The sequence below is a fragment of the Chaetodon trifascialis genome, chromosome 16, assembly GCF_039877785.1.
Source record: "Chaetodon trifascialis isolate fChaTrf1 chromosome 16, fChaTrf1.hap1, whole genome shotgun sequence".
Lineage (NCBI taxonomy): Eukaryota > Metazoa > Chordata > Actinopteri > Chaetodontiformes > Chaetodontidae > Chaetodon > Chaetodon trifascialis.
In genome coordinates, this window is record NC_092071.1 from 12347007 (window position 1) to 12361967 (window position 14961).

General features: G+C 41.2%; 2 protein-coding genes across 2 annotated transcripts in view; one reads left to right on the top strand and one right to left on the bottom strand.

The window, feature by feature from the left end:
- Nucleotides 1-752: 752 nt before the first annotated feature.
- On the bottom strand, nucleotides 753-10023 carry chordc1b (cysteine and histidine-rich domain (CHORD) containing 1b). The gene is made up of 11 exons (XM_070983715.1): nucleotides 9823-10023; nucleotides 6724-6773; nucleotides 6590-6646; nucleotides 6217-6377; nucleotides 5572-5672; nucleotides 5252-5310; nucleotides 4257-4327; nucleotides 3934-4039; nucleotides 3620-3739; nucleotides 3435-3497; nucleotides 753-1921 (listed from the first exon to the last, which is right to left on the bottom strand). Exons 1-11 carry the CDS (start codon nucleotides 9884-9886, stop codon nucleotides 1751-1753), a joined length of 1023 nt encoding a protein of 340 aa, XP_070839816.1. The 5' UTR covers nucleotides 9887-10023; the 3' UTR covers nucleotides 753-1750.
- A 491-nt stretch (nucleotides 10024-10514) lies between these two features.
- Nucleotides 10515-14961, top strand: part of LOC139345023 (protocadherin Fat 3) — a 62990-nt gene continuing 58543 nt past the window's right edge. The window contains exons 1-3 of the mRNA XM_070983470.1: nucleotides 10515-10527; nucleotides 11574-14443; nucleotides 14543-14677. Coding sequence (XP_070839571.1) covers nucleotides 10515-10527; nucleotides 11574-14443; nucleotides 14543-14677 — 3018 coding nt within the window. The remainder of the gene's footprint in view (nucleotides 10528-11573; nucleotides 14444-14542; nucleotides 14678-14961) is intronic.

The window sequence follows — 14961 nt, forward strand, 5'->3', positions numbered from 1 at the left end:
TACATTACATTGACTCACTCTTACGAGCCTATACTCTTTGGTAATGGAAATGTATTTAAACTGTAGTCAATTAAAAGAGTAAAAATGGGTTATGAGGCATGTTAAACTTTGAACATGTTCCACCCACAACTTGAAACTTGACAAATTCTACGCATGGCTTTTCGCATTTATTCTCTGGTGTTAACACGGTTTCAGCTGATTACCTTCAAAATCTGGTTCTGCACTGTTGCAGTGTGTTGCATCAGTCAACAACGCAGGCTTTCATTAAGAAGAAATGATATCTAATATGCATCCAGCTGCAGTACAGAACACAAACTCTTCAGATAAATTAACAGAAGCCTTGGGCGACTTTTTTTGTTGTCTCCACGTGGGAGTTGACTGAAGTGCATTTTGATTAACATGTAAATGGATTCATGTTGTAGTGTGAGATGTGCTTTCGGAAAAGGAAAAAGGTGATAATGTCTGCGTGATGTCAAGGTCTGAGGCAACTCCACTGCACCAGGACATAGTTCAATACTGTAACCTTTGAGTTATGTAATAGTTTAAAAAACTTTATGACATTTGTAAAAGTCACTGCAATTCCCATACGTTGCATGGGTTACAAAATCCTCACTTGAAAGGTCACACCTACTTAAATTCAAGAGAAGGGTCTAAACTGTGGAAAGAGCTGGTCGTTAATACCACTCCAACAAAACTTGCTATGCATAATCTGCATGTCTGTATTCAAAGTAGGACACACGTCACACCACTTTTAAAAGTTCAACACAAACGTTTATTTTTGGTAAGATAAATTGGTTCTCTAATAATTTTGCCCTTACATCATGATCTCATTCAGCCAGATTGAACTCATACATTCTAAGCCTTGTGACATGCTGGCATAGCATTTCTATGATGCACACTTTGCTCATATTCAGTTGGCATTCTCAAATATTACAGTACATTCTCATTATCAAAACTGCGCCGTGTCGTTTTGACTAGAAATGAGGAGATAAATACAGCATTGAATACGTGGAAGCAAAACTTGTACAAAATATACATTAGATATAACCATGTCAAAAATATTTTGGAGCTGTCAAGACATTTAATCTCTAAGTTTACAAGACACCTGGAACTATTGCATTTCTTATAACACCTTTAATCAGAATAAACGCCATAATCACACAAGTGTGGCCATTTGATAAAGGGCAGCGTTATCACACAGACATGGGAGGACAGCGTTTTGACTGATGTGACGAAACAATGCAATAATTTATACAGTTTATGAAGCTAAAGGATTCCCAAACATTGGTGAAAGATGGTCATAACCGTCATCCATTATGATGACTACATATGAGTCCACATGGAAGGCTTTATGGGTCTGAGAGTAAGCATGGTCACAACTGTGTCCTGACTTATTGAGTGGTGTTATTTTCCAGGGGATTTCAGTGCAATTAACAAGTGTGTCATGGTTTGACTCGACTAAAGTCTAGAAAAAGTCAGTCTTCCCCTTTTGTCATTCAGTACTTGAGTGAAAAACTGTTGTTAAAATACTTGAAGATTATTTCGCATTCCAACCTACATTATGATCAATACAAAGGACCATAAGTTTAGAAAAATGGGCAAAATGAGGCCCGTTGACTAATGAGAATGGAAGGTAAAACACTAGAATGTTGAAGAGGTCGAAGTTCCATGACAGCAAGAAGTGACTCTTGAAAAGAGGTAAGGAATGTGCGGCTTGGATTCAGATAACTGTTTTTATTGGAATTCCTCATCATTCGTCTTCGTCCTCGCTGCCAGTATCCTCTTTCTTCTCGTTCTCCTTGGGTGGGATGACAGGGGGAGGAAGGTCCAGACGAGCCCATGACATGGCCTCTGACTTCTTCATGGCTACCTCGATCTTAGCGGCCATCATGTTCACTACACTTTTACTCACATCTATCACCTACAAGGAAAGGAGGGGGTGTGACAAAAGACTGGCTTAATGAACAGGTGGTAAAAAAAAGTCAATCATAAGGCCTTATTATCAAAACAGAGAGGCCATCATATTGAATAATAAATATTATTAGTATTGTTCATTTAAATACATAATAGCATAGGAACTTGAATGCTGTACAAAAAAATTTACAACCCTTAGTACTTTGGGATGTTAAAGTTGCAATCCTCTATAAAATGTTAATAAAAACAGAAGTCAATGATTCGCAAATCCTTTTTGACCAAAACAAAGCGTAAACTTCATGAGGCAATCACCTGGAATGGTTTTCAGTTAACAGGTGTGCCTTCTCAAAAGTTAACTGGTGGAAATTCTCACCTTCTTAATACGTCTGAGACCATCAGCTGTGTTGTGTTCACACAATGTTGGTATGCAGTAAATAGCCCTATTCGACTACTGTAGTAATCCATGGCAAAACCACTGCCTGGATGGCAGCCCATGTTGCTCCAAACCCCTTTCAGCATGAATGGCGCCTTCACAGATGTGCAAATTACCCGTGCCCTGGGCACTAACACACCCCCGTACCAGCACAGATGCTGGCACTTGAACTTTGAGCCGGTAAAAATCTGGATGGTCCTTCTCCTCTTTAGCTCTTTAGACACGACACCCATGACTTCCAAAAACAACTTGAAATGTGGACTCGTCAGACCACAACGTACTTTTCCATTTTCTGTCAGTTCACCTCAGATGAGCTGAGCCCAGAGAAATCGGTGGCGTTTCTGGATGCTGTTGATATACCGCTTTCACTTTGAATGGTAGAGTCTTCACTTGTAGATGCAGCTGTACTGAACTGTGTTCACCGACAGCGCTTTTCCAAAAAGTTCCAGAGACCATGTAGTAATATCCTTTATACGATCATGCTGGTTTTTAATGCAGTGGCACCTCAGGGACCAATGGTCATGGGCAATTGATCTTGGTTTTTGGCTTTGCTCCTTACATGCAGACATTTCTCTGGATTCTCTGAATCTTTTAATAATATCATGGATTGTAAATGATGAAATCTCTAATTTCCTTGCAACTGTGCATTGAGAAACGCTGTTGTTAAGCTGCTGGACTATTTGCCACCGTGGTTTTTCACAAAGTGATGAACCGCGCTCCATCTTTGCTTGTTAATGACTGAGCCTTTCGAGGAAGCCCCTTTCCTACCCAATCATCATACTATCACCTGTCACCAGTTACCAGCCTGTCTGCTTGCCTACCAAACAAGGTGTTTTCTGAGCATTCCACACCGTTCCCAGTCTTTTGCTGCCCCAACTTGTTGAAGATGAAGTTGATGAGGTAAAATTTTAACTATATTGTCTTTGTACTGTTTTCATTTGAATATATGTCAAAAAGGATTAGCCAGTTCTTGCCCTCTGTTTTATTTACATTTTTACACAGTGTCCCACCTTTTTTAGAATCAGGGTTGTATTTATAGAAGTATTTATTACTTTTCACACCAGGTTCAAAGTGTAAATGTACTTACTCCCCACAAGCTGATTTTCTGCTCAAATTCCTTCTCTCCTTCAAATATAACATGGATGTTGAGCTGAAGGAGGAAAGACAAATAAATATTAGGTTGAGCAGAACCCAGTCGAAAACTAATGTTAAATATTTAACTAACTGTTAAATATGGACTGAAATCATCTGACAGGCAGTTGTATCCCTCACCGTTGTGCTGTTTGCATCCACGTAGCTGAGCTCTGGGACGGCATTCTTGGCATAGATGGAGATGATGACCTGCGACCCCGTCTGGTGCCAGTCAAACCGACATGGAACCACTTTCTTACCCTGCAGGGAGATTATAGATTAAGATGTGAAACAATGTTAGGTAATTTCACACACAAATCAGCTGTTCAGTCTCTACCACAAAGCCTCATCTCCACCGTGCAACCACACACCACTAGATGGAGTCACAGCTGAAGCTCTCTCATGCAGACGTTCACACATAAAATGATGACTTGCTGTCAAGCTGGCACACCTACCGCATCTTTTTTCCTCCACAGATGTGTTCCTTTGGTGCAGCCCTCTTGAGAGAGGAAGGTGTTAAAGTCGGAGGTTTTCCTTTTACAGCAACTCCAGTATTTCATCCTGGCGAAGCAGGAAAGACATGCATCCCCTGGATTTTAGCAGTCGATAACTTGCCACTCAAGAGAACCAGAAAACATGAAGAAAAAAAACTGGTGTTGATGCCCCCGCGCTTTTACAGTTTCTCATGTCAATACAGTGAAATGCAGAGATAGAGCTTCTTTGCCTGAATCTTAAAATTTCTTTAAGAAAAAATCAGAAAATCATCAGTTATACTAACCCTTCATGGAAGATAGGAAATCCAGAATGATATAGGCACACATCCGAATCGCTTGCAGGTCCATCGAAACTCTAAAGAGAAGAGCAAAAGTGTGGATCAAAGGACTGAAGCAGATTATTCTTGTTCTAAATTGCACATGTATGGCACTTTGGTTCTGTTCAACTACTGAAACGCTCAGTTAATAGTCACAGATTATTAAAGTGACAAGTCTTAAATGATTTCTCCAGCACTGTCATCTCTTTGCAGATGGAATGGAGGGATCTATTTCTTATTAAAGCATACTGCTGAATATTATTGTGATGATAGAGGTGAAAGTATCATCTCCTAGGAGAACGCAATGGCCACAAAAATGTAAAAAGTACCAATTTAGAGTCGACCAAGACCCACTGATTAATCATCTAAAAGCAGGCAGCCCATCAGAGAATATCTCGTGGCTTTCTATCAAATCAGTTAAAGTACAATTATGTAAATCACTCAAGTCCCACTCCAAGAGTCTACAAAACTCAAGTCAATGCAAATGTTCCTCACAATTTATTTTCTCATCTTGAGGTTTCTGCTCTGACAGGCCAGATTAGCTTGAGCAAAAAAAAATCTTTGCTTTGCATTCGTCTCAGAGCAAACGTGGAGGAGGAGGAAAAGTAGCTGTACCTTCCTCCCTTTACCCACAGCCACGAGCTCTTTCGGGGCGTTCTAATTTCTCTGTCAGGATCAGCTTGGATAATCATGACTTGTTTTTGTTTTAATTTAATGACATCTGTTCATAGAATGTTTCAAGTATGTTGACTGAATTTGGCGTAGAACTTGAGATGAACTGGAAACTTGTTTGGCAGATTCCACAAGAATGAATTAGCATGAATCTAAAGCAAAAATGAGAGGATTTAAGCTGCTGTTGCCAAAGCCCTACAGAAGCATGGATGGAGGTTTATACAAATTTCAACAGTGTGAGAATCAATTCCAGCATGTTTTCCCCAGTATACAGCCACAGGTTCACCTACTTTAGTACATCCACCATTCTTACAGGACGTTCCGATCTTGATCTCATCACTCTCTTCCTCTAGGGAGACAGAGGGAAAGAATTAACACCCACACTTTGAAGAGCACATAAAAAATGCATCCACACTTATGATGAGTTGTCCTGTCCCTGTCAGCTTTTCCTCAAATGCCAGGATATGAACGACAAAGGTGAGGGCAAATTCCCAGCGGCTATCCATTAACTTCCACTGTCAACATGACCTTCCTGTCTAGTATAACAAACGTGGATTGTAGTAGTCTGTGATCAAGAGGACAAAAAGGGGGAAGAAAGTTCCGTTCTCACCTTTCATCACTGCAGCACTCTCAGAAAGCCTCAGTTTCTCCAGAGCCTGCTTCAGAGAACCAGAGACTTTATGCTGCATTCTCATGATCGGCTCATCAGCACTGTGACGGTAAGAAAACAATTAGGCATGAAACAATCACAAAGGGAGGCACAAAAGGTATCTCTTAATTCATATGTTCATTGAAAAGGATTTGAAAGGGTATAGTGTTTTTTACTTTCAGTAAGGAATACATTGTCTACAACATTGCTTCAAAATTAGGTCTTAGGTACAAAGCCAGCCAAAGACAAATACAGTGCTTGAAAGGAGTTCCACTATTCAGTAGTAATTGCCTCATCAGTCGTTTGTCCACTTTCTTTTGAACTCCAGTAGGACATATTCAGGGTACAAGACTAGAGAGTGACTATCCTGTGGATCCTCACTGTATGATTGATGATTTCAAGCTGATTTAATACCCTGGATACTGTACCTTCCCTTTAATGCATTCGATGCTTAACCAGAATACTGAAGAGCAGAATGTAGTCCACTGAGCTAATAATATATACAGATATACAGTTTTAAACTGGAAGCCCTGTTGATGCACTGAATGCAAAGAAGTGAGGTCTTCTTGGCCTGTTTCTTTGCTCTATAATACATATATATATTACCTTGGTCTGCATATCGCTTCCTGAGGCTTTGGTGCAGAGATGATGTACTCGTTAAACTTTGGTTTCTGGTCATCTGCGTCTTTCTTTTCTCCTGACGATGTCACATCTGGCTTCACCGGCTCAGGGGGCTTCTCCTTGTTGTGGGGACCTTTTGTACAGCCCTGTGAGGAGAAAGTCACAGTGTTGGACACAAACAATGAGCATTCAGGTGAAGACGTGCACAGGAAAGGTAGCAGTCAATGCCTATGAACACAATAGAGAAAGGAGACATGACCATGGAGGATTAAGAGTATGGATTAACACGGAAACAAGAGAAAGGAGACATGACCATGGAGGATTAAGAGTATGGATTAACACGGAAACAAACACTTACAACAATGCTGAGGAAGTCTGAGAAGTCAGTGGTCCTTCTCTTGCAGCAGGACCACCCCTGGAGAAAGTCAGAGAGACGTTAACTTTGAACAGACAGCGAGACACAAACTAACAGTGCGTTTTGGGGCAGCTTACCTTCAATGCATCGTGAAATACTGGGACTCCGGGATGATAGGTGCAGCCATCTGTGTAAACAAAACACAAATTTAGAGAATAGATGGTGATGTGCAACATGAAACAGTGGTGCCAGCATTGAATAACATGAAAACCTACAATTTGTAGACTGTTTATTGACTCTGAGCTCTTTTGGCCTACTTTTAATAAATTCTGTTTTCATACAACAAAACAAGGCTTTTGGCTTTCGAAATACATCCTAAATTGCCCACTGTGGCAAAACGGTACTGAAGAACACAAGTCTTTGAATCTAGGTCAAATTATGAGAATCAAACCCTACAAACAATCTATAGTCAATTTCACTGTTTGATGGGCACTGACCCTTTGATTGTAAAGGACTACAACATCAGTGATGTTTTGTCTGCACTCGCTGCTCCTTTCATGTGTGGTACATTTCTCAAAGGACTTGGGTCAGCAGTGTCTGATGTTGCCTTCACAAGGCAGTCTGAAGTCATTTTAGAAACTGAACACCAAGCGCAAAATAGTTGTAAAGCTTTGTGATAAAAAGGGGGCTAATATGACTGTAAATTGTATGTAGATTGCAGGATAACATACTATATAAAAATGTATTTATTCTCTGTCTCTAAAGGTAAATCAGTGGTTAACTGGTGTTTAGAACAAGAACTGATCACAAGTCCAAAAGTGACAGAGATACAGAATAATTCATGGATAAAACAAACAGCCAGACTACAGACTTACAGACAAATAAGAAAAAGAAACAGATAAAAAAAATTTAAGCTTTGGTAGATAATGATTTTTCAATACTCATTGTCCAATTTCAGTTTGATTAAAAAAAAAAAAAAAAAAAAGACTACAATTCGTCATACAATTTAAACGGTTTGCATTTGTCCTTGTGAAGCGCAGTACACAAAATTGCTTAATTATTAACTTTAGGAAATGAATTGGAAAGATTTATTAAACTCTTCTTTCAAAAGATCAAATTTCTGAGGAGACAAAAAAGGGTTTTAAACAGAAGCTACACTTAAACATGAGCATCGTGGAAGCCAAACAAAAGACAAGCTGAAAGTTTTATATTAATACAATTTTAAACTGATGGATTTATGATACATTTGAGGTACCATCACAAAATTTGACAAACCATCATTTGAGATTTGCCTTCAGTGGAAAGAACAGCATGATTTTTTTAAAGGTCCTCTTTTTGAAACTTCCCTAAAAGACAAATCACTGTGGAATGAATATAAAATATTTGGCTGGGTGACACCATAAATTGAGCATTTTCCTTACAGTCGAGCCCGAGCCCCTGCCATGCTATTACCTTAGATACACATCTCAGATATCCCTAAAGGTAATGATAATATACTCTGCTGTTATGGAGGCGTCCAATTAAAATGGAAATCAGACTTGACTCCTGCATTGAGTATCTGGTAATACACAATGTTATATTACTTGAAGACAGAGGAGGAGGACATTTCTAACAAAAGGAAATAAGGGAATAATTGAAGTTTTGTCATCAGGGCTGAAGACAGCAATACCACCTTGAACCTTCAATTACATTTAGATCATATGCATGAGAAAACTTTATTTAAAAACTGGGGAAACTCAAGATCAAGAGGTGAATTATCATAGCATTGATGTTATCCCAACAGAACCTTATTCCAGTGAATTTCCTAGAGGTGTTGTTGGGTTACTGCAATTCTGGAAGCGCACGCAGGTTTGTCATACAGAGAACTAGTTATTAATTGCAATTGTGTAAATGTACGATGTAATGTAATCACTAATTCACTATTTCTCACACAAAACAGGATGATATATGCTATAAACTGTGTGCCAAACCTCTATGATGAGGAATATGCACTGTAAACATTTCATGACTGCATTTGTCAAATATCCTGATTTCTAAATGAGGTCCCTGGTTATTGAGGAGGCTGCTCACTTTCAATGACTGATATTTAACTGCTGGCAGGAGACAGTCTGGGATCAAAATACTACTAAGGAAAAGGACAAGCTCATGATTACTAGAGGTGCACCGATACTGATATCTGCCCAATATTGACTCAAATAGCTGGATTGGGAGTATCGTGACAATGGTATGCTCTGGAAACCAATGTTTAGGTCAAGCCTGAAGTTGCCTTACACATAAAGTATTGATCCCAGTCTCTTCCACACTGATGCATACAGCCTTTTAATTGAACACTCATATTGGATTGGTACTCTGAATGGTCAGCTACCCAAGCCCAGGTATTAGTCAGTCAGTGTCAAGGCAGACAATTTTACACTCCTACTTTGGCATCTTTGACGCGCCATAAATAAGAGTTTTCTAATAACAAATCTACTACACTTCAATAAGGAGGTTTGAATGCCTCAGTGCCCAAACACTGTGGTGTATGTATGTATGTAGCTAATGTATATACAGTGAACTGCCTACCTAGCTCATTGGTCCCACTGTTCCCTGCTACTCAGTTTTATTGTGGAGTTACAGAAGCTGTTGAAAACAAGTCATTTGATGGATATTTCAACCACTAAGCTAACAGTACAAATGATAAAACGAGCTAACACAGACATAACGTTAAAAGCTGAGACTCACTGTTGACTGGCTCCTACATTTAACTGCTCTTTGCAGTCTCTCGACTTGTTGGAATAAAGTAATTCCTCTGTTTCCGCAGTAACATTTGTTTATATGGGAAGACATTCAGAAATGTGGTGTAGATATACTAAATGTAATAAAAACACTGAATGAGACGTTTCTGTACCTGTAGCATTAACTTTAAAGCTCTTCCTGTGTGTCCTGTCCGGGACAATGGTTTGGAAAGTCTAACGTTACCCTCGACCCTGCTAATCACAGGAGCTTAACATGTTAACAACATCGTGATAAGTCAAAGCAAGCCCACGTGTTATTAGCTTCCTGGGTTATAAGCTACAGCAGTGTGGTTAAATGAATGAAGCTGTACATGTTTTGGCTCCAACCCGCCAGTATAAGGTTAGCTACATGGGCCCGGTAGGCCTGCTCGCTGTAGAAATTTCCAGATGATCAGAGGTTAACGCTAGCTTGCTAACAGACTGTTAACGGGCACAGCGACAGTTAACTAAGATACTACTCACCGTCTGGGTTATTTTCTGGATCAAATCGCTGTCCGCATCCCTTATTATAACACAAAACAGACATGTTGGCCTGTGACACAAGTTTACCTGGTGGCCAGATTAGTTCCTAACCACTGAAAAACTCGTGAGAATGTGATAGTGAGCCGCAGCCGTTGTCTTACAGCGCTGTACATGACACTGCTCTCACTTCCGGATATTGTCGGCTACGTTCGGTAAAGATCGGCGCTTGCCCAGCCCGCCTCATCCATCCTACGAGCGCACAGTGGTCCCACACAAGCGACAACTGATGCTGACCGTTTCCAAACTTGCGTTAAGCGACATGCTCTTTAACCCACATCTACTTCGGACCTTAACCTTCACCTTAACGAACACCCAACTATTTTGACGCCAGTTTTTGTGTTCCTTTTGCAGATAAAACCGAAATAGCCCACTGCACTCAGGGTTACAGTAGTCAGGTGCATGAAACTGGGGCAATAGCTATTTAGTTTTACGAGGATGGCTGCAGCCTAGTAGACAACAGCCTGTCGGGATATGTGCACATGAATTTTCCATTTCGCGCATCGTCATCGACTTCTGCAAGACTGTTTTGCGCGTTTTTCTTTTTCTTTTTCATATTATTGCCGGAGAGAGGATGGGGAAGGATTCGCTTTCACTGATTACAGCTGTTTCGTCTAAAGGTATGGCACGGTGCGATGTGCGAGTGGCGTGTGTGTAAAATACAAGTTAATTAAGCTGCAGACTGTGGTTACAGACTGTGGCTTCATAAACTCGTGAATTTTGCACGGAGCTCCGCTGGAGCCGCATCAACATGGGAGACGATAAATGCAGCTCAATATCTCCCGGGACAGGAGCCCTCTGGGGAATGTTGATTTGAGTGCCCATTTGGTGCTTATATGAATCTACATAGATCCTGTAGTCAGATATCATATCATTTGTAATTTTATTTATTTCTGTGAGTTTCTGTCTAAGTTGTATAATGATCAAGAAAAGGCTACTGTAAATGCGATGCTTCCATTTAGTATACAACATCCCCTACAATACAGTATTTGAAATACAATATTCAACAACATTTGCAATTAAAAGGAATAAAATGTTTTTAATGAGGCCACCTTATTTTCTGCTTCCTTTCCATTTCTGGCTATGATTTCGTGGGTTTAAGCTTATGGCTGTGAGTTTTATTTATCTCATGATAACTTTCAAAAAACAATTACTAAGTTGCACTTTCGAAAATATCACAACCCTGGTAGTTGCTGGCTACAGAAAAGTCCTTGTCTTGTCTTGTCTTTTGTTATAGTAAAAGTGATTGTTTCTGATCCCTGTTATGTTGTTTGGTGATATGACATGTTTCACAGAGGCTGTGGAAGTGTGCTGTGCTTTGATGGGGTTTGTTTAAAGATATCATTATTTGTGTCTGAGCTTGTCTGGTGCAATATTCAGAGTATGAATGCAAACTGAGCGCAACATTGAATATGCTATCATATCCCTGTAGTGATAAGCCGTACCCCTGAAATGTCTTTGTAACTTTTGTCTCACAGTTCTTTATCAAAATTTTAGCATGCAGAGAGCATGTCTCCAACAACTCACCAACTGAATCCAGATCTGTTTTTCTTTGTTATTCTTTCCAAATATAGGGTGACTGGGTGATGGAACAGTGATGAAGCCTAAGCGGTGGGGAAATATGCTTCCTCTACCCTGCTTCTCTCTTCTTTTCCATTTTATTTGCTTCATCCTCGTCCTCTGTTTCCCCTTAGCCTATGCTCAGTTCCTGACAGAACCGAGGGCAGGACAAGGCCTGCTGCTCTTCACCCAGCCTGCTTATAATGCCTCCATCTTTGAGAATTCTGCTGCAAGAACCTATACTAGAAGTGAGGTCAAAATGGGCATCATTCTTGCGCCACCTCGGTCTTTAGACATAAAATATTCCATCCAGTCTGGAGACAGTGAGGGAATCTTCCAGGCTGAGGAGTTTGTAATGGGAGATTTTTGCTTCCTCCGTGTACGCACGAACGGGGGCAGTGGTGCCATATTGAATCGGGAAGTACAAGACAATTACACACTGACAGTTAAGGCATCTGCCCAAGGAGGCCTAGAAGCCTTAGCCACTGTTTATATCAAGGTCTTGGATACCAATGATCTCCGACCCCTCTTCTCCCCAACCTCCTATTCATTGGTTGTTTCTGAGAGTGCCCCTCTTGGTGCCAGCATAGGACGTGTAACAGCCACAGATGCCGACATGGGCTCCAATGGGGAGTTTTACTACTTCTTCAAGAACAGAGTTGAACTCTTTGCTGTTCATCCGACCAGCGGCGTCATCACCCTGACGGGCCGGCCCAGGATGGACAAACAAGACCGATTTGAGCTGGAGGTGCAGGTGGTCGACAGAGGGATGAAACTGTATGGAAACAATGGCATTAGCAGCACGGCCAGGCTGGTCTTAACTGTGGAGCGGTTAAATGAGTTTTCCCCTGTCCTCAGTGCAGTTGCTGTCGTTCCATCATTGGTGGACAAGGACTCCGTCTATGCCATTGTGACTGTGGAGGACAAAGACGAGGGGGTATCTGGGGATATAGAGTGGGTGTCCATCATTGAGGGTGACCCCTTTGAACAGTTTGTGGTTGACCGATCACCTATTGGGAATGAGTACAGAGTTAAAACTTCAGAACTGGTCGACTGGGATACGTTCCCTTATGGCTGCAACCTAACCTTACAGGCTAAAGACAGGGGTATTCCTCCTAAGTTTTCTAATACTCAAGTTGTTCAGTTGTTGGTTACAAAGCCAGACCCAGTGTCGGCGAAGTTCGAGAAAGATGTTTATGTATTTAAGCTGAGTGAAATAGCTCCCCCAGGCACTATTGTAGAGGTGGTGAAAATTTCCCCAGCTCCTCTGAGTGTCAATTACAGCTTCAGCAGCCTCTCAGATCCGCTGTACTTTGATATAAACCCTTTGACTGGAGTTATTACGACCACAAGGCAGCTGACAAGGATATCACAGGATTTCATAGAGATGGAGGTGGTTGACATTATTAGTCAGGAGCGGGCAAGGATCCAAATCACTATAGAGGATGCTAATGACAACTCTCCAGTGTTCAACAGGCCGTTCTACGATATTGCAATCAACGAGAGCTTACCTGTAGGCACTGTTGTTCTTGTCGTGTCTGCCGTGGATGATGATAAAGGAGAGAATGGATTTGTCACCCACACAATAAGTGGTGATCAGTCTCTTCCATTTACCATAGACCAGGACACAGGGGAGATGAGGATTACACGAGACCTGGACTTTGAGTCATCAGATGATATGTATACTTTGGCGGTGCGGGCCTCTGACTGGGGTTCACCCTATAGAAGGGAGAGTGAGGTTAATGTCACCATTCGTCTGATAAATGTCAATGACAACCAGCCTCTTTTTGAGATGGTTTCTTGCAGGGGGATGATAAGCCGTGATTTCCCTGTCAGCCAGACTATTGTCACCTTGTCAGCTGTGGACATAGATGAGCTAGAAATGGTGACGTACAAGATACTGTCTGGGAATGAATTAGACTATTTTAACTTAAATCCAGAGTCTGGGGCTTTGTCATTGAAAAGATCGTTAGCAGTGGCTAATTTAAAAAATGGGGTATTCAACCTGAAAGTAGTTGCAACAGATGGCCAGTTGTTCTCTGATCCTACATTTGTGAATGTATCTGTGGTGAGGGGTAGGATGCCACCCAGGGGGTTTAACTGCAAGGAGACCAGGGTAGCCCAGCTGTTGGCAGAAAAAATGCTCTTAAAAGCATCTGCTATAGCTAGACTAAGACCAGATGAGAGATATACGGACCTTTTCTCTATGAACAAACAGGCTCCACAGTTTGAGGCATTACCTACGAGTATTCTCGTGAGAGAAGACCTCGCCACTGGCGCCAGTGTATTTCAGGTGAGAGCGCGAGATGGTGACACAGGCTTCAATGGCCGTGTTCTCTTTTCCATATCTGATGGTAACAAAGAAAACTGCTTCAATATCAACATGGAGAATGGGTTGATAACTGTATTACAGCCACTAGACCGTGAGCGATTGGATCGTTACTTCCTTAATATCACTATCTACGATCAGGGCGTTCCTCAGATGTCCAATTGGAGACTCCTGACTATGATCATTGAGGATGCAAATGACAATGACCCCCAGTTTTATCAGGACAGCCCCTCTGCTCTTGTCTTAGAAAACTCTGCCATTGGTATGGAAGTTATTACCATCAATGCATTTGACAGAGACATAGGTCAAAATGGACAGCTCTCCTACATAATGTTGACCACTGTCCCTCAGTTTGGAATTGACAGTGAAACAGGAAGTGTGTTTGTTGCCAGCCACTTGGACAGAGAAACCATCCCAATGTTCGTACTGAAGATCGAAGTGAGAGACAAGGCCGAAAGAGGCACTCGAAGGTCGTCAGTTACTACTCTAAGTATAATAGTGGAGGATGTCAATGATTGTGCTCCAGCTTTCATCCCAAGCAGCTACAGTGCACGAGTACTGGAGGACCTTCCACCAGGGGCTGTGATTACCTGGGTGCAGGCTCAGGACCCAGACATCGGCCCTGGCGGACAGGTCCGATACTCCTTGATTAATGACTTCAATGGCACTTTTGAGGTAGGTGATGTCACTATTTGTGTTGTCTATACTGTTGCTTATGCTGATCCTCTTTTTATTGGCAGTTTATGATGAATGGGGTTGTAATGCTTTGTACAGGTCGATGCTGTGAGTGGAGTGCTGAGGATTAGGAAGGAACTAGACTTTGAGAAACAACAGTTTTTCAACCTGACATTACTTGCTGAGGACAGAGGAGTACCTAGCCTCATCAGTCAGTCATTTGTGGAGGTGGAGGTGCGTAGCACACACATATACACACACATGCACACACACAAACTTGTATCAGAACAATTCTAATGATCAGTTTCATCAATTGAGCATTAACATTAATAGTATTCTTAGTTCATTTCAAGCCAATATTTACAAGTATTCTTTAATGCTTCTGCCATTTTTAATGTCGGGATACAAATACCTGTGTGGCAGCATTTACATTATGGTACCCTAAAGCTCAACAGTACCAACCCACAACAATGAAAATAATTGATAAATATGAATATGAATTAACATAATGTTTAAGG

Bases quoted from the DNA above. Each gene is read 5' to 3' on its own strand.
- chordc1b (XM_070983715.1), bottom strand. From the start codon at position 9,886: ATGTCTGTTTTGTGTTATAATAAGGGATGCGGACAGCGATTTGATCCA. The intron at 5,311-5,571 runs GTGAGAACGGAA...CTGTCTCCCTAG, and splicing joins GAGTGCTGCAGTGATGAAAG to AGGAAGAGAGTGATGAGATC. The intron at 4,328-5,251 runs GTAGGTGAACCT...TCTTCTCTTTAG, and splicing joins AGAATGGTGGATGTACTAAA to AGTTTCGATGGACCTGCAAG.